This window comes from Podarcis vaucheri (genome assembly GCF_965113315.1).
Source record: "Podarcis vaucheri genome assembly, chromosome: 7".
Taxonomy (NCBI): domain Eukaryota; kingdom Metazoa; phylum Chordata; class Lepidosauria; order Squamata; family Lacertidae; genus Podarcis; species Podarcis vaucheri.
In genome coordinates, this window is record NC_138765.1 from 2499894 (window position 1) to 2526582 (window position 26689).

The 26689-nt window shown below is 47.3% G+C and overlaps 1 protein-coding gene across 3 annotated transcripts in view; it reads left to right on the forward strand.

Annotated features, from left to right (window-relative positions):
• The first annotated feature begins 2117 nt into the window (after window positions 1-2117).
• The window catches only part of CLIP3 (CAP-Gly domain containing linker protein 3), a 44027-nt gene continuing 19455 nt past the window's right edge, over window positions 2118-26689 (forward strand). Inside the window, exons 1-7 of one of the 3 annotated variants that reach the window (XR_014221721.1) lie at window positions 2118-2262; window positions 7993-8153; window positions 18788-18927; window positions 20787-20880; window positions 21625-21786; window positions 24039-24157; window positions 25373-25609. Coding sequence is in view for 2 of the 3 variants with exons in the window: in XM_082231168.1 (XP_082087294.1) it covers window positions 8018-8153; window positions 18788-18927; window positions 20787-20880; window positions 21625-21786; window positions 24039-24157; window positions 25373-25609 (888 nt within the window). In the remaining variant the exon portion in view is untranslated. The remainder of the gene's footprint in view (window positions 2263-7992; window positions 8154-18787; window positions 18928-20786; window positions 20881-21624; window positions 21787-24038; window positions 24158-25372; window positions 25610-26689) is intronic. The other 2 variants (XM_082231168.1, XM_082231169.1) reach the window with 2 other exon arrangements.

Consider the following 26689-nt stretch of genomic DNA (forward strand, 5'->3'; position numbering starts at 1 on the left):
CAAGGCTAGAAATAAATGAGGATGATTCTAAGGTAGATTGGTTTCCTATGGAATGAAACATTTTTTTTTAAGTATATTAAAATGCAGACAGTTAAACCCACAAGCCCCAGTACTACAGCCCAGTATGAAGTGAGAAGCGGATGGCATGTTGGAGCGCTCCAGGACACTGTGTGCATCCTTACAACACATCCTTGTAAAATACAATGTGCAAATGTTAATTGGTTAGAGTACACGAAAACAAATTGCGGTAATAGAAGGCTGTGCATTAAACGTAAATTACAATACAAGTACAATGAGAAGAATTGGAAGTCTTTTATTTAGAAATTCAATGTGGCCTAGAACCCACATACCTACAGGACCACCTCTCCTGGTATGTCCCACGGAGGACCTTAAGGTCCACAAATGACAACATTTTGGAGGTCCCAGGTCACAAGGTGGTTACGTTGGTCTCAACTAGGGCCAGGGCCTTTTCAGTACTGGCCCCGACTTGGTGGAACGCTCTGTCATAAGAGACTAGGGCCCTGCGGGACTTGACATCTTTCCGCAGGGCCTGCAAGACAGAGCTGTTCCGCCTGGTCTTTGGTTTGGACTCAGTCTGACCCTTATGTTTCCCTCCCCTTGTGGTCTTGATTTATTGGCTACTTTAAAACGAGGCTGCATTTTAAATTTCATTTTAAGCTGTAATTTAAATTGGTGGGTCCCCCCCCCCTATTATGATTTTACTGTAATTTTGCAGGCGTTAGCCGGCCTGAGCCCGGCTCTGACCGGGGAGGGCAGGGGATAAATAAAAAATATTATTATTATTATTAATGGACAATTGTAAAGGTAAAGGGACCCCTGACCATTAGGTCCAGTCGTGACCGACTCTGGGGTTGCGGTGCTCATCTTGCTTTATTGGCCGAGGGAGCCGGCATACAGCTTCCTTCCGGGTCCTGTGGCCAGCATGACTGAGCCGCTTCTGGCGAACCAGAGCAGCGCACGGAAACGCCATTTACCTTCCCGCCGGAGTGGTACCTATTTATCTACTTGCACTTTGGTGTGCTTTTGAACTGCTAGGTGGGCAGGAGCAGGGACCAAGCAATGGGAGCTTACTCCGTTGTGGGGATTCGAACCGCCGACCTTCTGATCGGCAAGTCCTAGGCTCTGTGGTTTAACCCACAGCGCCACCCGTGTCTCTAATGAACGATTGTAAATAATGCAAATTCTTGTTTTGTAGGTGTGTGTCCCCCCTTCTTTTCTTGTCTTAATCATTTCTCTTTTTTCTCTTTATGTATGTACAGTGGTACCTCGGGTTAAGAACTTAATTCGTTCCGGAGGTCCGTTCTTAACCTGAAACTGTACTTAACCTGAAGCACCACTTTAGCTAATGGGGCCATGCAATTTCTGTTCTCATCCTGAAGCAAAGTTCTTAACCTGAAGCACTATTTCTGGGTTGTTGTTGTTGTTTAGTCGTGTCCGCCTCTCCATGACCCCCTGGACCAGAGCACGCCAGGCCCTCCTGTCTTCCACTGCCTCCCTCATTTTTGTGGCTTCGAGAACACTATCCCACCATCTCGTCCTCTGTCGTCCCCTTCTCCTTGTGCCTTCCATCTTTCCCAACATCAGGGTCTTTTCCAGGGAGTCTTCTCTTCTCAGGAGGTGGCCAAAGTCTTGGAGCCTCAGCTTCAGGATCGATCTGTCCTTCCAGTGAGCACTCAGGGCTGATTTCTTTAAGAATGGATGCGTTTGACCTTCTTGCAGTCCATGGGACTCTCAAGAGTCTCCTCCAGCACCATAATCCAAAAGCGTCCATTCTTCGGCCATCAGCCTTCTTGATGGTCCAGCTCTCACTTCCATACATCACTACTGGGAAAACCAGAGCTTGAACTATACGGACCTTGGTTGGCAAGATTTCTGGGTTAGTGGACTGTATATATATATTTGTATTTTAATCAATAAAGATGATTAAAAAAGAAACAACAACAAAATAAACCAGCCCTGGGAGGCTGGCCACCCTGGGAGGTTGCCTGAGCTTGCAGCAGTGAAGGGATCCGACCCCGGGACTTTCCCCTTTCCCCCTGCCCCCCCCCCTCCGCCAAGGAGGCGGGCCGAGCATCCCTCCGTCTGGTGCTGATGCTGCGCGCGGGAGGCGGCGCCTGAGCGTTGCTGCTGCCTCCATTCCGCTCTGCGCGCGTCTCCATCCCCGTCTCCATCCCCGTCGCCCCAGAGGCCGGAGGGCGCGCAGCAAAGGCCCCCTCGGAGGGGACGCCAGCCTCCCACAAGGTAGGTGATGGGGGGCTGTGGGGGGAGCCCTATCCATCCCTCCCTCCCGGAGGGAGAGGCAGGCAGCCATCTCTGGGCGGGGGGAGATCTCGGGCCCGGCCCCTCCATCCAGACCTTCAAAGATGCAAACCCCGCACCTGCGCCACCAAGTCCAGATGCTCCCCATCTCCATCCTTCCCCCCCAAAAAAAAATACAAGCTGCGCCCCTCATCCTCACGGCTACCTGTTCTCCTTAGACCCCCCCCCAACGCAACCCTGTATCCAGCCCTCCTTCCCAGCCACGCACACCTGAACCCCCTCCATCTCTAATCTGCCCAACCCTCCTCCCTTTCCTTGCACCTCTCAGTGGATCGCATCCATCGCTGTAGACCCCATCCTGACACCCCACCCTCCGTATTCCAGCACCCTGCCCTTCTCCACAACACACAACACACCTATTTGTGGCTCCAGAATTACACCCGTTTCCATCACCTGGGGTAGAGTCCACACCCTATTATTATTATTTATTATTATTATTACTACTACCACTATTCGACGGGCATCTGCAACTGACATATTGCCATATCCCCCATAATCCCTCTGGTCTGCCCTCTGCCTCGCTCACACCCATCTTCCACTCCTTGTAAACAGCACCTTCCAGTGGGGTCCCCACCCAAAGCACCCCATTTCCCTCCTGTATTTGCCACCCTCTCTCCCCCCAGCGGCTTTCTAGGCCGCCTCCTGGCATTCCTTTTCCTTCCAGATATTTGCTTGCCTAAAAACAACACGGCCATTTCCCTTCTGTCCCCACCCCCTAGAACTGCCTGTCAAGACGGGCGAAGCATCCCTGAATATCTTTGACAGCCTCTGAAGGCCGCAGGTCCTAGCTAGATGGAGGAATAAAAGGCAGTGTTCCTACGTTAATCCCTTGCATGCTTACTCAGAAGTAGGCTCCGCTCTCTCCAGCAGGGCTTGCTCCCCAGTAAGTGTGTTGCACAATCAATTATACAACCATGCTGCAGCTAAACACTGTCCCAACACATTCTCAAGATGCTATTTTAAACAGTTTCTGTGAGCTTGGTTGTATATTTTGCTTTGGCATGGGGCCGGGTCTCTTGCATAGTAAATGAAGAAAGCCAGGCCCCAGCTGGGTGTGGGGAAGTGTTGTGTAATGGTTCCTTCAGACGAGGAACTGGGAGGCCTGGATTCGAATCCTTGTTAAGCCACGAAGGCTGATCCTTGGGCCGCATACTGTGTCTCAGCCTATCCTACCTCACAGGGGGGTTGTGTGAGGATAAAATGGGGAGGAGAAGGACCGTGTATGTAAGTACTGTGAGCTCCTTGGAAGGAAAGGAATATAGGTAATCATTAATTCAAACAAATGGATAAATGTGGAAGGGGAGTTGATTGAGAATCACCAGTACACAAACATGTCTCTGTTTTAATCTGTGAAACCCAGGAAGATACCTAGGGCACATGCAGCCAAACTTCCTCTATAAACCCTTAAAGACAGGAATTTTTTTTTTAAAAAAAATCCTTGGCAAATAAAGGGTGCTTCTGGGCATGTGTTTATTATGGGATGGATGCTCCTCATATGTGGACAATTTTGCAGAGTCTGCACAGCATCTTTGGCATCTAAATGCCAGCCCATAACCTCCCACCCCCCCCCACCGGCCCACACAAATTTAATCAGGATTTACCCTTTCTGGGGAATACTTGATAAGTTAAAACAGAACCTGTTGCCAAAGAAGCATCTGTGATATCTGAACGATCTGTTTGCAATATCAAGCCCCCATCTGGATGCGCCGAAAAATGATTGACGTTCTTTCCTACGCCGTCCATTGATCCTTCCCGACAGCTCTTTGTGCTCAGAAAGGAAGACTTGCTCATGTTTCTACCTCTGGATATAGCCTTTTGGCTAAGATCAAGTGTATGTGTGGATATGAGTTGTGGGTTTTTTTAATGTTCCAAAGGAGGCTTGGGAATAGCAGTTTTGCAAGAGAGCAGTCAATTTTAGGGACTTCAAAGTGCCCATTGGGCACTCCATATGGAACCAGAGATCACGGTATCTCCTGAAAGCGGTGCTGTAATAGGATGTGATATTACGTTTGTATGGTATATCCTAGTCAGTATTTGGGGACGCAGTTTTATATCTCTAGTTGAGAGCTGCCAAATCAAGCAGCCCCTTAAACTGAAAATTTGGCCCGTCTTAGGCTGTGTACATGCTATAACTTTAAAGCACATTCAAATAACCTTCCCCTCAAAGAATTCTGGGCACTGTAGTCCGTTAAGGCTTGCTAGGAGCTTTAACTCTGTGGGGGTTAAACTACAGTGCCCAGAATTCTTTGAGGCAAATAACGTGCTGCGAATGTGTTTTAAAAGTGCTTAGACTGTAAACCTGCAGGCAGGGACAATCTTGTTTCTAAATTGTGACTAAGCACCTGAAACAGATTTTGAGCACATCATCGTTATCCTGATTAACATCAATAACACCAATGTGCCTTTTGAAGGAAGAGGAACATGAATTTTACAAAATCCTCAGTTGTTAAGAAGACAAGCCTGATTTTTTTCAAAAAAATATTATTTACTGGAAAATAAAAAATACAAAAGTACAAGTGCACAGAGTAAGATAAGACATAAAAAAGAAGAAATAGTACCCATGGAAGAAAACATAACAGAAAAAAGATATTGTGTACAGAACATAAAAGGGGGGGGGGAGGGTTGTTGTTGTAGTTAACCAGACCTTAATCTAATATGGTATTTATAAAAATCAATTCCATATATATATATCTATATACTGCTTTCGTAGATTTTCACGGGTACAGGAATGCAGGTTTTGGTGTCTTCGGGTGTCTTCCCGTGTAAGAGTCGGGGTGTCTGTGCGACGTTTCGACGAGGTCTCACTCGTCATCTTCAGGCTGGTGCTTTCGGCTTCTTGTTACTGGAACAGAGCAGAGTTTGGTGTTTGAGTTCCTATAAATACTGTTGAGGGGTGTGGTGTATAGCCTCCAACGTTCTGGGCAGAGAGGAAGTTCCTAGATTAGTGTGCCTTTTCTTCTTTTGTTCCTTAATTACTTGAGGGATATCTTGGGTGATTTCATGAGTGATATTCTGAATATCACTGGGTGGGTCATTAAGTGTAGCAACTAATCTACACTTAATGACCCACCCAGTGATATTCAGAATATCACTCATGAAATCACCCAAGATATCCCTCAAGTAATTAAGGAACAAAAGAAGAAAAGGCACACTAATCTAGGAACTTCCTCTCTGCCCAGAACGTTGGAGGCTATACACCACACCCCTCAACAGTATTTATAGGAACTCAAACACCAAACTCTGCTCTGTTCCAGTAACAAGAAGCCGAAAGCACCAGCCTGAAGATGACGAGTGAGACCTCGTCGAAACGTCGCACAGACACCCCGACTCTTACACGGGAAGACACCCGAAGACACCAAAACCTGCATATCTATATACTGTATATATATCTATATCTATCTATACATACATACTGTAATATTCTGCAATATAATAATAATAATAATAATAATAATAATAATAATAATAATAATAATAAATTTTATTTATATCCCGCCCTCCCCAGCCGAAGCCGGGCTCAGGGCGGCTAACAACACTAAAATAGTGCAACATTATAAAATATACTGTATATATACTGTATATATAAAAATCAATTCCAAATATCATTAAATTTGTCCATGGCAAGTCTACGTTTGTACACAACTTGCTCAAGTGTAGCAAGTTTGTGTCTCCCTTTAGTGACTGGATTGAAGATATGCTTAGAGCCTCGATATGACCGTCATAGTAATGGGTTGAGTCTTCCAGCACAGTGTTCCGAAGCATACAATGAATTTCAGAGGTATAGCCGCATTAATCTGTTACTGTCCGCTCTATTGTGGCACAAGCTTTTGCGGGATAAACCCCACCGTGCACCTGATGGGTTCAGCCTATGAAAGCTTACGCCACAAAAGACTTGAAGCTCCCGCGGGACTTTTTAAAGTTCTGGATCAAAATAGTGTTTGCGGTGCTGTTTTGCTGCGACAGCGCAGGGGTTACGGGGCAGGCCTCTCTCCTGTTCTTTATCATCTCAAATCTGGAATGGCTCACAGGTCCTATCTGTCGCCGCACTGCTAAATAAATGGTCTGCCCCGCGGAAGACCTGGAGGTCCACAAATGACAACATTTTGGAGGTCCCAAGTCGCAAGGTGGTTAGAATGGTCTCAACTAGGGCCAGGGCCTTTTCAGTACTGGCCCCAACTTGGTGGAACACTCTGTCCCAAGAGACCAGCGCCCTGCGGGACTTGACATCTTTCCGCAGGGCCTGCAAGACGGAGCTGTTCCGCCTGGCCTTTGGTTTGGACTCAGTCCGACCCTTATGTTTCCCTCCCCTTAGGGTCTTGATTTATCGGCTACTTTTAAAATGAGGCTGCATTTTAAATTGCATTTTAACCTGTATTTTAAATTGCTCCCCCCCCTATTATGTTTTTACTGTAATTTTATTGGTGTTAGCCGCCCTGAGCCTAGCTCTGGCCAGGGGCAGCGGGGTACAAATAAAATTTATTATTATTATTATTATTATTAAATACTTGCAACCAGTGCTTCCCCCCCAAAAAAAAAATTTAGGGGGTATTCTCATTTTCCTACTCATATTGAAATACTGCTTCTCAATGAGGCCAAACATTCACAAAATGTTTAGGGGTATGCGTACCCCTGCGTACCCCCAATAAAAAAGCAGTGCTCGCACCCTTTCCTGAAGGCGTCTGCCTGATAATGCTTTTCATAGAATCAATAGAATAACTGTGGAGGTGGAGGGGACCCCCAGGGTCATCCATTCCAACCCCCTGCAAGGCAGGAGTCTTTTACCCAGGGTGGGACTCGAACTCACAACCCCATTCTCTACGACTATTTATTAATTAATTTATTTCAAAAAATTTATTCATTTTATAACACAAATAAAGAACACAAACAGGAAAATAAACAATACGAACAAATTCTTGTCATATCCTTATTTTTCTAAACATTGTTAGGTGAGCTTCTCCAAGTCCCCCCCCCCATCTGATTTTCATCTTACCTCATCTTTAGCAGTTACATATATCATAATTTTTTCACCATGCTTACTTTAACCATAAAAATCTTCACATTTTATTACTTACAAATAATACTATTTTAAAATACGCTATTTTCTACTTCTAACCCTACAGCCTATATCCACTTCCAAAGCTATTCTAAGTTTTAAATATTCTCTATGACTATCTAAAGGGATGCAGGTGGCGCTGTGGGTTAAACCACAGAGCCTAGGACTTGCTGATCAGAAGGTCGGCGGTTCGAATCCCCGCGACGGGGTGAGCTCCCGTTGCTCGGTCCCTGCTCCTGCCAACCTAGCAGTTTGAAAACACCTCAAAGTGTAAGTAGATAAATAGGTACCGCTCCGGCAGGAAGGTAAACGGCGTTTCCGTGCGCTGCTCTGGTTCGCCAGAAGCGGCTTAGTCATGCCAGCCACATGACCCGGAAGCTGTACGCCGGCTCCCTCGGCCAATAAAGCGAGATGAGCGCTGCATCACGACTGGACCTAATGGTCAGGGGTCCCTTTACCTTTACCTTTATGACTATCTAAAAGCCAAGTTTGCACAGTGTGAAGATCTCAAGCTTGCCCTAAGATAGGTCCGTATATCTGGAATTTTCAAATTCTGCTGTTCAGCTCCATTCCTATTCTCCTCTGCTTCTCCTCTTTAGCAGAGGGAAACATCTTCCAGGAGCCATGACCAAAGACGACTCAACGGACCTCCCTTCGGAGGAGGACCACCAGCCGCTGGAATTCCAGAGCCCTGTCCTGGAGCGGAGGAAGAAAGCGATGGTCCATCCTTCTGCCCCAGCCCCACTCCCCAAAGATTATGGTGAGTCCCTTCCTTGAAGTCCGTCATTTGCCTTGAATTCCATCGTTCCAAAGTTGGAAAGATGCACAAAATCTCTGCATATTTTGATAAGGCTGGAGCTGGGCGGTCAACGGGTCACAAATTAAGTGGTTGCATGGGATCAGGGCCAGATTGAGGTTTGATGTGGCCCTCAGCTCCTGAAGGTAACGGGGCCCTTTCTATGTCCAGCTGTCCTTTGTCCACAACAAACGGTTGCTGTTTTTGGTGTTGAATATATGCTAGATGGTAATTGATGGACCTCATAGATATCCAAAGCCATTTGCACATCACAAAAGATGTATTTTATCAAAGTAATTGTTGAACTGAAATACAGCTAAGAAGAAGTCTATTAATAGTGAAATACAGTGAGGAGGAAGTAGATTAATGGTGGAATAATTATTAAGCTCTAACTTAAAATTATTTTTGATTCATAACAAACTGAATAATGCAAACACATTTGCATTTGGCAAGAACAAAAGTTCCCTTAGAAACACAGTTTACAAAGACTCATAATCTAGTCTCTAGAAACTTGCTAGAACATGAAATAATAAGAGGTGTAAATATATGATGCAAACTACTAATAGTGTTCTCGAAGCTACCAACATGAGTCTGACCAAACTGCGGGAGGCAGTGGAAGACAGGAGGGCCTGGCGTGCTCTGGTCCAGGGGGTCACAAAGAGGCGGACACTGAGGAGATTTCACCCCTCCCATACCCAAGAATCTCCTGATCATCTCCTGATGGTCTCTGCTGACTCTCCACAGAGAAGAGGAGGCGTGTCCTGCCTATCTACTTATTCTGCCCAGCAACATCTCTGTGTGTGTGTGAGAGAGAGTCCGTCAGTCAGTGTATCGGAGAGAGTGAGAGTGTCAGAGATCCTAGAGATAAGATTGCTGCTAAGAGCAGCTGCAGACTCTCAGTGTAGCATTGATTTATGCTTAGAATATTCAGCTCTGTATATAGCTTTGTATCATAGTTGTAGTTATAGAATAAAAGGAAGATATTCTACAGAGCTGCTCTCCAAGTGGTTTATACTCTGCAAGACTCTGCAAAACTCTGCTGCGCAACGACTGTATTATTGAGACAGTGAATCCGGTGCTCCCAGCTCTAAGCTGTGAGTCCACAGCACTGTGACCTGTTCCTGTGGGAAAGGAGGTCTCTGGCGGTGCTACCCAGCTCGCCTAGCCCAGTCGCGGTTGAGGTGCATGAGTCCAGTTGGTGCACTGGCTCAAGGGCGATGCTGACAGACACCACTAAACGACTAAACAACAACAACAACTAATAGTGATAAACAGCGGAATGCCGGCACCCTATGTATAGAAATGAGCAAATTGGTGATATTTTAGGGAGCAGGCTAGCAGGCGAGGACCGTGACTTGTATCCTAGGAGCCTACACAACACAAAACACGGTTGCTGCATGTAGGTTTTATTTTATTTTTTATCTTTTATTTTGGAAATATACATCCAGGGGTTTTTTCCTTTACATTATGCGTGACAGTTGGCCATGTTGGATGGAGCTGATGGGAGTTCACAGGCATCCCGTCCCTGCTTTTTAATCCCTCTCTTTGAATCTGCAAGGGTTAAAAATTGCTTTTAAAAAAAGAAAGAAATGAAAGCAGAGATTATGGAGGTGCAAGTTTTTCCTTCCCCTCATCATATCGTATAAATAATAAATCACAATAATCGTCATGGATGGAATAAAATAAGCAGAAATACAATCCTTCTTTCTCCCAGAGACCAGGCTCTTTTTGTGTGTGATAAGGAAAGGGAGGGCACTCGCTTCAATGCAACGTCATATTAACCTCCTTGCCAACAAATAAAAAATGAATGTTCACGAAATGGCCAACGGCATCTCATCTCTCTGAAAATAAATCAGGGTGAATGCTGATCAAACGGGTTGTGTCTGGAAGGTCCCCAGGACACTGTGGCGCAACCTGTTGAGATGGTGGTGGGCAGGAAAAAGATTTATCAGGATATTATTATTTTTTAACCATCCTTGTCAAGTTCGAAAGTGCAGGGCCCTGGTTGCAATTTTTGTTTGCTTGCCATCTAATAGTTGGTTAAAAGGAAACCAAAGGCAAAACAAAGCCGGAGAGGACAAATAGATTGTTTATTCCGGTTGCTCCTAATGTGCAGAATTCTAGGCCTTTATTTATCATAGAATATACGCCAACCACGTGTTTATCTGCAACATGAGAGAAACAGGCAAATAAATGTTCAAATGCTCCTTCCCTAAAAAAACCTTCCTGTAAGGAATTATGGGTAATGAAATCCCCAAAAAAGTTCAGGAGAGTCTTTATGTATGTTACAGTCGCTGCCAGAATTCTAATCGCAAAAGGCTGGAAGGGAGAGGATATCCCCTCTAAATTAGATTGGCAAAACAGGATAAGAAAGTATGCCAAACAGGTGAGATTAAGAGCAAGGTTAAGAGCCGTTACAGGTGAAAAATTTATCAGAGAGTGGGATATATATGTAAAAGAACACGGTCAAAAGATCAGTCCGTTGGCAGGTCTTGACTGAGAGAGTAGGTAGGATAATGTTAATATAAAATAAAATTTATAGTCAAAAAACATAGAAGAAGTAAAGTTTAAGCATGTATTTAAGGAACTTAATTTGGGAAAGTCTGGAAGGTTCCATGAGCAGCTCCAGAACATTCCAGGACGTGAGCGGAAATAAACGTATCTGTACACAGCATCCCCAAAACTCTTTTCATCCAAACACTCTCCCTCTTCTTGTTAAAAGCATAAATAGCCAAGTGGGCACAGATGCTTAATAAGCATAAATTTCCCCACCAGTGCCGGATTTACGTACAAGCTAAACAAACTCTAGTGTAGGGCCCCACTCTCTTGGGGCCCCCCCAAAAAAAATTAAAGGGGAAAAAACTGGATATACATTTCCAAAATACAGTGGTACCTCTGGATGCGAATGGGATCCGTTCCGGAGCCCCGTTCACATCCTGAAGCGAACACAACCTGTGTCTATGGGTCGCGATTTGCCGCTTCTGCGCATGCGCGTGACATAATTTTGACTGTCTGCACATGCGCGAGTGGCGAAACCCGGAAGTAACATGTTCCGTTACTTTCGGGTCGCTGTGTAGCAAATTAAAAAAAAGCAAATAAAATAAAACCTACATACAGCAACCATGTTTTGTGTTGTGTCAGCTCTTATGGTGTAAGTCCTGGGCCCCGCCTGCTAGCCTGCTCCCCAAAATATCACCAATTTGCTCCTTTCTGTATATAGGGTGCCCACATTCTGCATGAACTGGTTGCAAGGAAACACATGCAAATGGCTTGAGATACCTGACAGCTGGACATATCAAGGGCCCCATTACCTTCAGGAGCTGAGGGCCGCATCAAACCTCAATCTGGCCCTGTCCCCCACAAATTAAAAGCAATAATCTGTTGTTCCTGTATGGAGTTCGGGGTCTAAGCTGCGCAAATCAGCTGTTTGCCCTGTTCCTAGATGAGAGGGTGCCCCCCCAAGTGGTTTCCTGGAACGCTAGACCCTAAAACCAGCCCTGGCGTGTTGGCAAGGATCACCGTGGCATGTGCCTGCGGCGTGTGTGTGTGTGTGTGTGTGTGTGTGGCAGGTTCTGAGGCCGAACCCTGGTGAGAAGCAAAGAATTCAAGCATTTGGGGACGGCCAGATGCAAATACGCAACGGTTGTGGGGTGCGCAGTTTCGCCCGGTCCCTCTGATGCCGGCCGGACCTCGGCTCAAAACAGGCTTTTTTTGTATTGCGTTTTTGGCGCTGCCCGCGGAGAAAAGCCATAAAAACGAGTGAGTTGAGGAGGTCTGGGGCGAGGGAGAGGAGGAAGGGGAATTGGAAGCCCTGGGCACGATCGAGGGCTCCTTCGGTCAGCAGAGGCTGAGAAAGGGACAAGGGAGCCGTTGTGGAGGCTTTGGGGAGGTTGCCCTGGAGACGGCGAGGGCTATTGTGGCTTTCCTCTTGACTGCAAGGGACGAGAACAAGAGCCACTTCAAATGTGACACAGAGGCAGCTCCAGCGCCGGATTTACGTATAAGCTAAACAAGCTAGAGGCCCCACTCTCTTGGGGGCCCCCCAAAATTAAAGGAAAACTGGACGTACATTTCCAAAATATAAGATAAAAAACCAATAAAATAAAACCTACGTACAGCAATAGTGTTTTGTGTTGTGTTGGCTCCTAGGATGTAATAATAATAATAATAATAATAATAATAATAATAATAATAATAATAATTTATTTGTACCCCACCCATCCGGCCACTCTGGGTGGCTTCCAACAAAGATTAAAATTACATTAAAATGTCACACATTAAAAACTTCCCTGAACAGGGCTGCCTTCAGATGTCCTCTAAATGTCAGGTAGTTGTTTATCTCTTTGACACCTGGTGGGAGGGCGTTCTACAGAGAGGGCGCCACCACCGAAAAGGCCCTCTGTCTGGTTCCCTGTAGCTTTGCTTCTCACAAAGGAACTGCCAGATGGCCTTTGGAGCCGGACCTCAGTGTCCGGGCAGAACGATGGGGGTGGAGACGCTCCTTCAGGGATACTGGGCCGTTTAGGGCTTGAAAGGTCAGCACCAACACTTTGAATTGTGCTCAGAAATGTACTGGGAGCCAATGTAGGACTTTCAAGACTGGTGTTATATGGTCTCGGCGGCCGCACCCAATCACCAGTCTAGCTGCCGCATTCTGGATTAGTTGTCGTTTCCGGGTCACCTCCAAAGGTAGCCCCACGTAGAGTGCATGGCAGTAGTCCAAGTGGGAGATAACTAGAGCATGCACCACTCTGTAAGTCATGGGCCCTGCCTGCTCCCTCAAATATCCCTGCTTTGCTCCTTTCAATATATAGGGTGCCTACATTCTGCATGGACCGCCTGCATGGCAACATGTGCAAATGGCTTGAGATACCAATGGGGTCCATAAATGACCACCTAGCATATATTCAACACAAAAAACAGTGACAATTTGTTGTGGACAAAGGAAAGCTGGACATATAAAGGGCCTCATCAGTAGCTTAGGGCCTCATCAAACCGAAATCTGGCCCTGGGCAGATCCCTCGCAATACATCACGCCCATGCAAAGCCCTCGCTGACCCCCTTAGCTATCCGTATCGTCCTGGTTGATCGATGGGTTGAATTTGCATCGTCCCAAAGGAGCCCAGGGTGACAAGCGCCTCAAATGCAAAAACTAAACAGTTAAAACACGGTAAATGCAATTACAGTGGAAAATATCTAAAAGCAATTACAGCTGGAGAACGTTGTTTAAGACATTATTTCATCCTGCCCCCAAAATGCCTGAATAAACAGGAATGTTTTTGAGTTCATAATGATGGACTGCCTTCCATCAGCTTCAGCCCCATTCTGGACAGGGATAGCTGAACTTCTGTCGTTTATGCTCTGGTAACATCTAGGATAGATTACTGCAGCATATTATACGTGGGGCGGCCTCTGAAGACGGTTCAGAAACTTCAGCGGGTGCAGAAATTGGTGGGCAAGTTGCTCACCGGGGCAAGAAGGTCTGAACATATTACACCAATCCTAGCCTGACTGCAGGGGCTGCCAATTAATTTCCAGGCCCCATTAACAGTACTGGTTTTGATCTATAAAGCCTTAAACAGCTCAGGACCGCAACACCTCAAGGACTCATAGAATCATAGAATCCTAGAGTTGGAAGAGACCACAAGGGCCATCGAGTCCAACCCCCTGCCAAGCAGGAAACACCATCAGAGCACTCCTGACATATGGTTGTCAAGCCTCTGCTTAAAGACCTCCAAAGGAGGAGACTCCACCACACTCCTTGGCAGCAAATTCCACTGTCAAACAGCTCTTACTGTCAGGAAGTTCTTCCTAATGTTTAGGTGGAATCTTCTTTCTTGTAGTTTGGATCCATTGCTCCGTGTCCGCTTCTCTGGAGCAGCAGAAAACAACCTTTCTCCCTCCTCTATGTGACATCCTTTTATATATTTGAACATGGCTATCATATCACCCCTTAACCTCCTCTTCTCCAGGCTAAACATGCCCAGCTCCCTTAGCCGTTCCTCATCAGGCATCGTTTCCAGGCCTTTGACCATTTTGGTTGCCCTCCTCTGGACACGTTCCAGTTTGTCAGTGTCCTTCTTGAACTGTGGTGCCCAGAACTGGACACAGTACTCCAGGTGAGGTCTGACCAGAGCAGAATACAGTGGCACTATTACTTCCCTTGATCTAGATGCTATACTCCTATTGATGCAGCCCAGAATTGCATTGGCTTTTTTAGCTGCCGCGTCACACTGTTGGCTCATGTCAAGTTTGTGGTCAACCAAGACTCCTGGATCCTTTTCACATGTACTGCTCTCAAGCCAGGTGTCCCCCATCTTGTATTTGTGCCTCTCATTTTTTTTGCCCAAGTGCAATACTTTACATTTCTCCCTGTTAAAATTCATCTTGTTTGTTTTTGCCCAGTTCTCTAATCTGTCAAGGTCGTTTCGAAGTGTGATCCTGTCCTCTGGGGTGTTAGCCACCCCTCCAATATGCAGCTATCTTATAGTCTCCCCCCAATATGTCTCCCCCATATGAACCAGTCCCAACCCTGTGATCGTAATCTGAGGTCTTTCTTCTGGAGGTCTGAAGCGCAGAAACATGAGAGCAGGGCCTTTTTTGTGGTGGCTCCCCATTCGTGGGATGCTCTCCTATAGAAAACACTCCTGTTAGGTGCCAGGTGAAATCACTGCTCTTCTTCCAGGCCTTAAACAACCTCTGGCCTTTGTGTGTTATGGTTTCGTTTGTTATTTTGTTACGTTTTTATACCACACACCGCCCTGCGATCCTTGGATGGAGGTATATAAATTTAGCGACAGAGACAGACACACCTTGATAGGGAGGGCATGCCACAATCAGGGAGCCACCACTGAAAAGCCCCTGTCATGGGGCAGCGGCAACCAGGAGACCCCCAACAGCACCACCACCGCCAAGGCCTCGCCTGCTGTGGGTATTAAGAAGGCAATCTTTGGGTCTCGAGCAATTTAGGACTTTATTTGCATTAATACTGTGGATTTGGCCCAGCGGGTCACTAGCAGTCAGTCCCTACAGATATGGTTAGGGCTGCAGCCGCAACCAACTAAATCTTCAGTTTGATTAAGGGACAGAATCCATATGTAATCAGGGAAGGCATATTTTAATCAATGGGGCTGCAAATCAGTTTTGGGGAGTTTGTATTTAAATTGTTTGGTTCTGAGGTGTTATTGTCCTAGGAAATATAGATATATATACACACACACATATATATATGAGGCCTTGTTTTCTAACACTGTGTATCATAGCGTTTGTTGATTAAACCGTAAATTATCCTGTGCTCCAGGACTGAAGGAAGAGTTCCCTTTGAGGAAACGGCTTTATCGAGTTTGGGAATAGTGTGCTGATTAAATTGAATTGGTTAATCAGCAAAAGGCCAGGTGATTAATAGACTGCAGTGCATTCATCCGGTCAAGAAGGGCCTTGATGGAAATTGGAGCTGCTCTTCTCCTGCAGTGAGCTTAGCACAAAGGAACGGCCCGGCAGGTTGAATTTATAGTTGGTTTATCATACAGAGATGAATTGCAGGGGTAGCCAAGCCCCTCCAGATAACTGTGGGCTACCGATTCCCATCAGCCCCAGCCAATATCTAAGGCAGTGTTTCCCAACCGGTGTTCCGCGGCACACTAGTGTTCCGTGAGACACCGGCTGGTGTGCCGTGGGAGGGAGGCGGGCGAGTCGGGCGGCGAGAGGCGGCGGCGGCGAGGATCCGCGTCGAGCCGGGGGCGGCTCCGCGGTGGTGGTGCCGAGCGGCGGGGCAGCGCGCGCAAAAGGGAGGAGCGCGAGACAGCGGAGGAGGAGGAGGCCGGCATGTCCGGGCAGCAGCAGCAACAGCAGCAGCAGCAACTCCCGGCGACGGCTCCTCCTCCGCCCGCTATCGCTGCCACCACCACAACAGCCGCCGCCGCCTCAGCTGCCGCCGTCCCTCAGTCCCTCGCTCTGCTGCCTCCTCCCACCCCGGCAAGGGGAAGGGAAAAAACGTTCACTTTTGTGCGTCCCTCCCGGCGTGACGCTGCGCGCTGACGTCACGGGGCGGGGCTTTAATGGTGGTGTGCCGCGAGATTTTTTTCCGGTAAACAGGTGTGCCGTTGCCCAAAAACGTTTGGGAAACACTGATCTAAGAAGCCGCTCTGCCATAACGCGGAGGGGGGCTTTTAATTTAGCTGCCCCTGTTCTGTGAAATAGCATTCCCGTCGAGGTATTATAATACTGTAATTTATTATTTATACCCTTCCCACCTGGCTGAGTTTCCCCAGCCATTCTGGGCGGCGACCAACAAAAGATTAAAAATATATTAAAACATTACACATTAAAATCTTCCCTAAATAGGGCTGCCTTCAGATGTCTTCTAAAAATTTGGTACTTATTTTTCTCTTTGACATCTGGTGGGAGGGAGTTCCACAGGGCGGGCGCCACCACCGAGAAGGCCCTCTGCCTGGTTCCCTGTAACCTCACTTCTCGCAGTGAGGGAACTGCCAGAAGGCCCTCGGAGCTGGACCTCAGTGTCCGGGCAGAACGATGGGGGTGGAGACGCTCCTTCAGGGATACTGGGCCTTTGAGGCCGTTTAGGGATTTAAAGGTCAGCACCAACACTTTAAATTGTGCTCAGAAACGTCCTGGGAGCCAACGCAGATCTCTCAGGACCGGTGTTATGTGGTCTCGGCGGCCACTCCCAGTCCCCAGTCTAGCTGCTGCATTCTGGATCAATTGCAGTTTCCAGGTCACCTTCAAAGGCAGCCCCATGTAGAGCGCATGGCAGTAGTCAATGGGTCTTGGCCATGTCTATTTTGGATTGTTTTAGTTTAGTTTTAGTTTATGTTTTTTAAATGTCTTGGCTTTTTTGGGGGTTGTTTTTTCGCATAACTATTTATTCACTTTCCAATTAAAACAAACAAAAACATCTACAATTTTTTTTTAAACCATAGTTTTGATTGACTTCCCCCCCCCTTGGTTTCATTACTGAATACTTTTTCCACGCACGTTCTTAAAACCTTATATTCTTTCTGTTTCGATTTGAAATCTTCTTCATCTTATTACAAGTGACATGTAGAGGTTTTCCTAATGTGAGGAGAATCTGTTCCAGGGTCCAAGCTTAGTACATAACACCGAAATTACTACTCGACTCTGAGCGTATTTCAGAATCCGTACACAAAGCTTATGAAAAATATGCAGCCGTTTATCCCCTAAGATGAAAAAGAAAGTAAGAAAAGAAAATGTTGAGTCCTTTCTTTCTTGGGTTACAAATAAATAATTTGTCCCGCATAGTTCAATAGTTTATTTTAACAATCTTCTTTGGCGGGGGCTTCTTGCTTCTATAAGGATGGGCTGATCTTGGCCTCTTGGGTACGGGAACAAAGTCTTTCGTTCAATAAGTCCATCAAAGTCTGTACATCTCAGTGTCATAACTTCAGTTTTTTTTAACAACATTCATTTTTCCACATTCCTTTCCAATCTTTGTATATCTTCTCCCAGGCCTTTTAAATAATTTTGCATTGCCACCACATATAATAACCTCCCGTCCCGTTTCGTTGCTATCACGGTCAAAGCCTCCCAGATCCTTTCACCCCAGATTTCTCTTTTTCTTTCTTTTTTGGTGTTTTTAACTGCTTTCTGCAGCTTTGATTGTACATCGCTTTGAGACGACTGTGCAGAATTGATAAACTTGCAATAAGATCGATACCCGGTTGGCTCCCCCTGGCTCCAAGCCCAATGAATACCCAAAGTCTTTCAATATGTGCATAATAAGGAACTGGACTCGGCTGACGTTGGCAGAGAGAGCCAAACTGGCAGATGACCTGTTTCTAAAATAATATTGCTTTGGTGGTGACTCAGGAATACAAGCAGAAGCGATGAGTCACTGAATGTAGTGATATACAGAATCTCTCCTTGCAGGCTGCTGTTCCCATAAATTGACTGTGCATAAATAAGAAACTTTTTTTCCCTTTTTCTTTTTTGTCTGAGAGAAGGTGAGAGGGAGAGAGGCACAACTTTTAGTTATTAAAAACCTGGGATCAGTGTCTCTTTTTTTGAGTGGGAGGAGAGACAGGGTAACGTGGCAATGGTTTTATTTGTGAAATACACACCTCTATGATTATGCTTATAGTACAAGCTTAGGAAAGATTTGAAAGAGCAGATTATGGGCTCTTTAATTCTCCAGAAGCTTAGTAGTGAATATAATGTGGTTATTTAGTAAAAAAAAAATTGGCTTAAGAAAGTATGAAAGTGGAGGAGCTAGATCAGGCTTCCTCAACCTCGGCCCTCCAGATGTTTTGAGACTACAATTCCCATCATCCCTGACCACTGGTCCTGCTAGCTAGGGATCATGGGAGTTGTAGTCCCAAAACATCTGGAGGGCCAGAGTTTGCCTATGCCTGCAGATACCCATATGGGAATCCCGCAAACACAATCTGAGCAAAAGAGCTTTTCCCCTCCTGCAGTTTCCAGCAAGTGGTGTTCATAGAATTGTAAAGGGACCTTGAGGCACATCTGGTTGGGTCCGTAAGGGTGAGGCGATCTTTTGAAAAGCCACTTTTGTTTTTCGTTTTCTCGGGCCTTCCGCCATTTTACCCTCCCATCCTCTGCAGCTTTCACTTTCTTCGACCCAAACGACCCGGCGTGTCAGGAAATCCTCTACGACCCCATCACCACCGTCCCGGAGTTGTTTGCCATCATCCGCCAGTGGGTACCCCAAGTGCAGCACAAGATCGATATCATCGGCAGTGAGGCGAGTGATGGGCGTCTCTTGGGGGATCGTGGGCTGAGGGGGGGAGGAGGGGGGCGTTGGAACCTGGGTATGCCCTGCTGTGCTGCTCCTTCCTAGGGGGTGTATTCCACAACCATGGGACCACCACTAAAATGGCCCCGTCGTGCGGGTAGGGTAGTTTCTGCAAGCGCTGGCACTCCCCCCTCTTGCAGGTCTGTAGCTAGGAGCCAAGAGGTGAAGGGGGGAAGGCCCAGAAATCCCAGCCGCGGTCAGTCTGCAGAAAGGGAGCAGCATAGAGACCCCCCACCCATTCCTCATAATATAATGTGCAATACAGTGGTACCTCTGGATGTGAACAGAATCCATTCTGGAGCCCTGTAAGCATCCTGAGCAGAACACAATCTGTGCATGTGTGGGTCGCAATTTCCACTTCTGCACATGCGTGTGACGTCATTTTGAGCGTCTGCGCATGCGTGAGTGGTGAAACCCGGAAGTAACCTGTTCCATTACTTCTGTGTCGCCGCGGAGCGCAACCTGAAAATGCTCAACCTGAAGCGACTTTAACCCAAGGTATGACTGTAGGTGCTATATCATTGGGGAATGTGTGTAAGAGGCCTGAGGTTTTTTTAGATCGCAGGTGGGGAGCCCCCCAGGGGCCAAATATGGCCTCCCTGTCCTTGCTGTTTGGCCTATGGGACCCTCCTGAGACCACCTGCCCCCTGTCCTTCTCTCCTCTGGCCACATCCTTCACAGACTCTGTGACAAGCCCTCCGAGAAGGCTTTCGACTGGATGGAATGGGTCTTTGAACTGCGAGAATTCTTCTCCCTTGGCCGAAAGGAGGTGTAGAAGCCTCTGGCTTTTGTGTGGCTGGAGTACAGCTTCCTGTACAAAGTTAAGCATCAGATCCACTCCTCAGCCCAACTCTTGCCTCGAGCCAAATACCCTTTGGTTCTGCCCTCACCCATCCGATCCTGGCAATTGACCCTAAGAAAGTCATCTCTCAGGGAATGTGGCTTTCAGGCTGGAAAAGATGCTCTGCCCCACTTTTAGATGCGCTTGCAGATCAGCTCCAGATTTAGGTGGGGGTTCTTGTTGCTGGCAGGGGGTAGGTTGCGCTTGATGACCTCTGACGCCCCTTCCAGCTTAAACTCATCCTTGGCGATGCCCAGCCTTGCATGCTCAGCAGATCAACTGATGTGGGTGGTGTGTGCTGGGCCTGGGGGTAACTCATGAAACGCAGTCCAGGACCGGTCCAGAATCCGTAGGTTCCGCTAGGAGTCAGTCTGACAGGGCCAAGGCAGGACACAAGGCAGGGAACCAGGCAAGGTCAGGCACAGGATCTAGCAAACAGCAATGTTGCTCCCGCAATCTGGACCAGGGTCCGGCAGCCTTTTATCTCTGTCGGAGTAACAGCTGGTCCTGATCCCCCAGCGACTCACCTCCCTGTCTCTCCCTAAGGCGAGCACTCCTCCTGCAAGTACTCAGGTCTCTCCTTCTCTCAGACCTCAGTCTCTGCAGCTCGGGAGACGTCGGTGGGTGACTAGACCCAGGGGCCGCCTCAGCCTCCCCTGACCCAACTGGTAGTGGAGCAGCTGTAAGTGACAGCCCTGCTGGAGGCAAGGAGGTCATCCCCGCATCTGGAGCCAGGGCAGGATCAGGCCCCTGACTCGGCCCAGATGGTGTTTGTTGCGGGAGAACCTGGGAAGACTGGGACTCTTCAGGATCAGGCCCCAGACTTTGTTCAGATGATGCCTGAGGCAAAGGATCCGGTGCAGACTGAGTCTCCTCTGGTTCTGAGCCCGAGTCCCGGGCCATCACATGGTGCAGGGGAGATGGATCCGTTTACACCTCTGACTGACACCCTTCTTGCATCCCGCAGATCTTGAAGCGAGGCTGCCACGTCAACGACCGCGATGGGCTGACAGACATGACGCTGCTGCATTATGCCTGCAAGGCTGGTGCCCATGGTGTCGGTAAGGAAGCCAGTGGGGGGGGGTTACTCTCTATTCTTGGCGCGCGCCCCTGGTTGTCCCTCCTGGGCCTCAGAGCCCTGCCAGCTCTCTCAGGAGAAACCACGCTCCCGTCTGGTCTTCCAACTTGCTTTTAAAATTGGACTCCCTGAAACCGCCTGTGGGTTTTAGTCAATTTTGCATTCACGGCAATATCTGCACTGTAATACACTAAGGCAGTGATGGCCAAACTTGGCCCTCCAGCTGTTTTGGGACTGCAATTCCCATCATCCCTGACCACTGGTCCTGTTAGCTAAGGATGATGGGAGCTGTAGTCCCAAAACAGCTGGAGGGCTGAGTTTGGCCATCACTGCACTAAGGAGTTTGAAAATATGGATGAAGAAGTCTCTGGTGGTGATTGGCTGAGCTGCCTCTGACATCACAGAAGTTTTGGGTTTATCCAGGGCCGGATTTAGACTTTTAGAGGCCCCGAGCACTGGAAAGATTGTGATGCCCCTACCCCCCAGATTCATAATTCAAAATAAAACAATGCTAAACCATAAAAGACCCCCCCCAAAGGAGACAAAACGTACATGTGTTCTGAAATTAAATGACTACTTCCATACTTTTATTTAAGTATCAAGTGTCAAACCCTTTTTTGAATAAATGTATTTTTTGTGTGTGTGCTCCTGCTTTGCTGGTGCCCTACGCTTATGCTCAGTCTGCCTGTTGGGTAATCCAGTTGATCGCTGTGGTCCTCCTTCCCAGGTGACCCAGCCGCTGCTGTGCGCCTCTCCAACCAGCTCTTGGCTTTGGGCGCGGATGTGACCCTGCGCAGCCGCTGGACCAACATGAACGCCCTGCACTACGCGGCTTACTTTGACGTCCCGGAACTCATCCGCATCCTGCTGAAGGCCTCCAAGCCGAAAGGTGGGTTTGGACGGAGGGGGGGGGCAGAGCCTGCCCAGAAGAGGGCGGGACTTCCTGCATCCCCTGCGTCTCACCTCAGAGCTCACCTTGACAACACAAAGCCCTTAATAACTTGGGGCCAGTTTACCTGTGAGATCACCTTGCCCCTTATATGCCCCATCAACTGCTCTGATCTGCAGAGCTGACACCATTACCGGCGTCACGTAATACCATTTCCGCATTTGTAAGACCTGCCCTCTGGAACTCCCTGCCGATTGACGCCAGGCAGGCTCCTTTGCTATATTCTTTTCAGCACCTGCTAAAAAAACACAAAACTTTGTTTAGGCGAGCCTGCCCAGATAACACAGAATGTTGGTGTGCATTTTAATCACTTTTTAGTTTATCGCTGGCCTTTATTCTTTGCAGGCTTTGAATAGTTTTCGCCTATCATTTTATTGTTCTGTTCGCTTTGTAAACGGCTTGGAGGTTTTGTTTTGTTTTTGCCCCACAATTGGTGTAAAAAATTTCACGAAATAAATAATGAGTAGTCCTCTGTAAGGAGAGGTTTGCAAAAGTGCCAGAGGTGTTGGCTCGGATTAATTCCCTGCTTCCTTCCTAAGAAGCTCTGACTGATAATATTGAGCATCACAGCAGCAGCTGCAAAAAACAAAACAAAACAACACCAGTCATCTGCTTTTTCCTCTTCATCTCCTGAGAGTTGGCACTCCTAGGCAACCTTCTTCATCAAGAATCGCAGCACTGTGTGAGGAATTTCCAGCCATCCACCCATGTTTGTTGTGTTCCTTTTTATTATTATTAAGGGGGAAAAAATTAATGGGTAGACTCAGCTCTGAAATACAAGTCAGCCCTTGCCAGCGTGGTCCATGATCTTTTTTTTTTTTTTAAAAAAAATAATATTTATTAATAGTTTCAAAATTACAGAAAAAAAAGAAAAAGTTAAAAAATACATAAAGAAGAAGAAAAAAAGCAAAACATAAAAACCAATGCAACAATACAGCAAAAAGATAAAAAAGACAGAAAAAAAGACACAAATCCCATATTACATATCTTTAACTTCCATTTGCTTGTTTCATTGACCTCCTCACACCTCCCTTTTTGTATTCTAGTTTGATTAGTTATTTCAGCAAATTCTTTCCATCTTTCTCAATTTTTATTAAATAATTTATCTTAACAATTTAACCTATTAATTAACTCAACAAATCCTTTCCATCTTTTCCCCATATTCTGTTATTCAAATTACCTTAATTTATTTAACCTTATCTTACCGTAAAATACTTTAGAACTTAAAGCTTAATACTCGATTATACATAACTCCTGATATCATTTCTACTAGAGTCAAATAGTTTCATTCCAACATTTCCCCTAATATTCATTAATTTTAGGCTAATTCCCTAGGGGGGAAAATTTTTTTCTTTATAAATTTTCTTCCAATCTTCATCTTGCTGGTCACTTCAGGATCTGTCCTTCCAGTGAGTACTCAGGGCTGATTTCCTTAAGAATGGATACGTTTGATCTTCTTGCCGTCCATGGGACCCTCAAGAGTCTCCTCCAGCACCAGAATTCAAAAGCATCCATTCTTCGGCGATCAGCCTTCTTTATGGTCCAGCTCTCACTTCCATACATCACTACAGGGAAAACCAGAGCTTTAACTATACGGACCTTTGTTGGCAAGGTGATGTCTCTGCTTTTTAAGATGCTCTCTAGGTTTGCCATTGCTGGTTAGTCTTTAAGGTGACACAAAACTCATTTTTGCTGTAAGAGCAACCCTTCTGGAATTTTTGTAGCTTCCCATGGCCTTCACGTCCTTTGACCTTGTCCCATAAACAGCCTCGCATGCTGTGGCCTGGTTTGCACATAATACTAAGCCAAACAACAGTGGTTATTTTACCCTTCTCCCAGTCTGCCTGCTGCCAGGCTACTTGGAGCTAAGTTATAGTTTGTTTCTCCCAACAAACCATGAGTTGCAACCAAAGTTGTTCCTGCTTCGCCGCTCGTCGTTTGTTTGGGGGAGACAAACCATGAGCCTAGGTTTGAAGGAGACTAAGGCGAACCATGGCTTAGTTCTGGGTAGCATGGCGAAAGGAGAGCTGGAGGAGGGATGCAGCAGCCTCAGTTTCCTCTCTGGTTGCCTGCACGCTTGCCCATTCTCACTAAACCATGGTTTGGCTCATCGCTGCGAGTAAGTGCGAAATGCTAACAGTGGCAAGTTGGTTCTAATACCTGCACAACCTGTGTATTCCTTCCCCCTTCAGTTCTGAACTCGACGTGTAGCGACTTCAACCACGGAACAGCCCTCCACATTGCTGCTTCCAACCTGTGCCTTGGGGCCGTGAAATGTCTCCTGGAACATGGTGCCAACCCTGCCGTCAGGGTAAGCAAGGGAAGCTGTGGTGGATAAACGTATTGATGATGATGATGATGATAGTAGTCATATATTATTATTTATTACTTATACCCCGCCCATCTGGCTGGGCCTCCCCATCCACTCTGGGCGGCTCCCAAAAGAATATTAAAAACACGATGAAACATCAGACATTAAAAAGCTTCCCTAAACAGGGCTGCCTTCAGATGTCTTTTAAAAGTCAGATAGTTGTTTATTTCCTTGACATCTGATGGGAGGGCATTCCACAGGGCAGGTGCCACCACCGAGAAGGCCCTCTGCCTGGTTCCCTGTAACTTGGCTTTTCACAATGAGGGAACCGCCAGAAGGCCCTCGGCGCTGGACCTCAGTGTCCGGGCAGAACGATGGGGAGGAGACGCTCCTTCAGGTATACTGGGCCTTTGAGGCCGTTTAGGGCTTTCAAGGTCAGCACCAACACTTTGAATTGTGCCCGGAAACGTACTGGGAGCCAGTGTAGGTCTTTCAGGACCGGTGTTATGTGGTCTCGGCGGCCGATCCCAGTCACCAGTCTAGCTGCCACATTATGGATTAATCGTAGTTTCCGGGTCACCTTCAAAGGTAGCCCCACGTAGAGCGCATTGCAATAGTCCAAGCGGGAGATAACCAGAGCATGCACCACTCTGATGAGACAGTCCATGGGCAGGGAGGGTCTCATCCTGCGTACCAGATGGAGCTGGGAGACAGCTGCCCTGGCACTTGCTCTTCTTCTGTTGTTGTTATTATTATTACCCACCCATCTGGCGGGGTTTCCCCACCCACTCTGGACGGCTGATAGGAAATGCTTTGTAGGAGGGAGGGAGGGACAAAAAATGGGGGGTTGAGGAGGGTCCTTTTGGGGAAAGGAAGAGAGTGGGAAGTGTCCCTATTTTTATTTGTGTGTGTGTGTGTGTGTGTGTGTGTGTGTGTGTGAGAGAGAGAGAGAGAGAGAGAGAGAGAGAGAGACTGAAAGGCTGGAGGAGCAATCTAGTCTTTAACACAGACACAAATATAAGAACAGCACCTGTACATTTTGCCTCCCATCTCTTCTTCTACAAATGCTATAAGCTTCCTCTCCCTTTCCACTGAAATCTGGTAGTCTGGGGTTTACGGTTCATGGGGTGTGGAGGATTCCTCCCCCCCCCCCGACTCCCATGACGTCTCCTCTAGCTCAATGCCCTCCCTGCGCAATGCTCTCTCTCCCAACAGAACAGCAAAGGCCAGGCGCCGTCCGACGTGGTCCCAGACCCCATGGACATGACCTTGGACAAAGCCGAGGCGGCCATGATCGCCAAGGAGCTGAAGCAGCTGCTGCTGGACGCCGTGCCCTTGAGCTGCAACCTCCCCAAGGTCACTCTGCCCAACTACGACAACATCCCGGGCAACCTCATGCTCATCTCCCTCGGCCTCAAGCTCGGCGACCGCGTCATGGTGGACGGGCTGAAGGTAAGGCCAAGGTGCCCCTCATCATGGCAGGTGCGTTTGGGACCCCCATCACCAGTGTCTCTTGGCAAGGACTGAAAAGCCCACAGTGATACATCCAATGGGTTAGAATCATAGAATAGAATCATAGAATCCTAGAGTTGGAAGAGACCACAAGGGCCATCGAGTCCAACCCCCTGCCAAGCAGGAAACACCATCAGAGCACTCCTGACATATGGTTGTCAAGCCTCTGCTTAAAGACCTCCAAAGGAGGAGACTCCACCACACTCCTTGGCAGCAAATTCCACTGTCGAACAGCTCTTACTGTCAGGAAGTTCTTCCTCATGTTTAGGTGGAATCTTCTTTCTTGTAGTTTGGATCCATTGCTCCGTGTCCGCTTCTCCGGAGCAGCAGAAAACAACCTTTCTCCCTCCTCTATGTGACATCCTTTTATATATTTGAACATGGCTATCATATCACCCCTTAACCTCCTCTTCTCCAGGCTAAACATGCCCAGCTCCCTTAGCCGTTCCTCATAAGGCATCGTTTCCAGGCCTTTGACCATTTTGGTTGCCCTCCTCTGGACACGTTCCAGTTTGTCAGTGTCCTTCTTGAACTGTGGTGCCCAGAACTGGACACAGTACTCCAGGTGTGGTCTGACCAGAGCAGAATACAGTGGCACTATTACTTCCCTTGATCTAGATGCTATACTCCTATTGATGCAGCCCAGAATTGCATTGGCTTTTTTAGCTGCCGCGTCACACTGTTGGCTCATGTCAAGTTTGTGTCCAGTGCTAGTCCTACTCAGAGTTGACCCACTAAATCAATACAGTGGTACCTCTGGTTGCGAATAGGATCCATTCCGGAGGCCCGTTCGCAACATGAAAAGAGCGCAACCCGCAGCAGTGCGTCTGCGCACGCACGGGTTGCGATTTGTCGCTTCTGCGCATGCGCGTGACGTCGTTTTGCGTGTCTGCGCATGCGCGAGTGGCAAAACCTGGAAGTAACCCTTTCCGGGACTTCCACGCCATAGCCTGAAAGAACGTAACATGAAGCAGACGTAACATGAGGTATGACTGTACTGTTCGTGTTAAGGAAAATTCT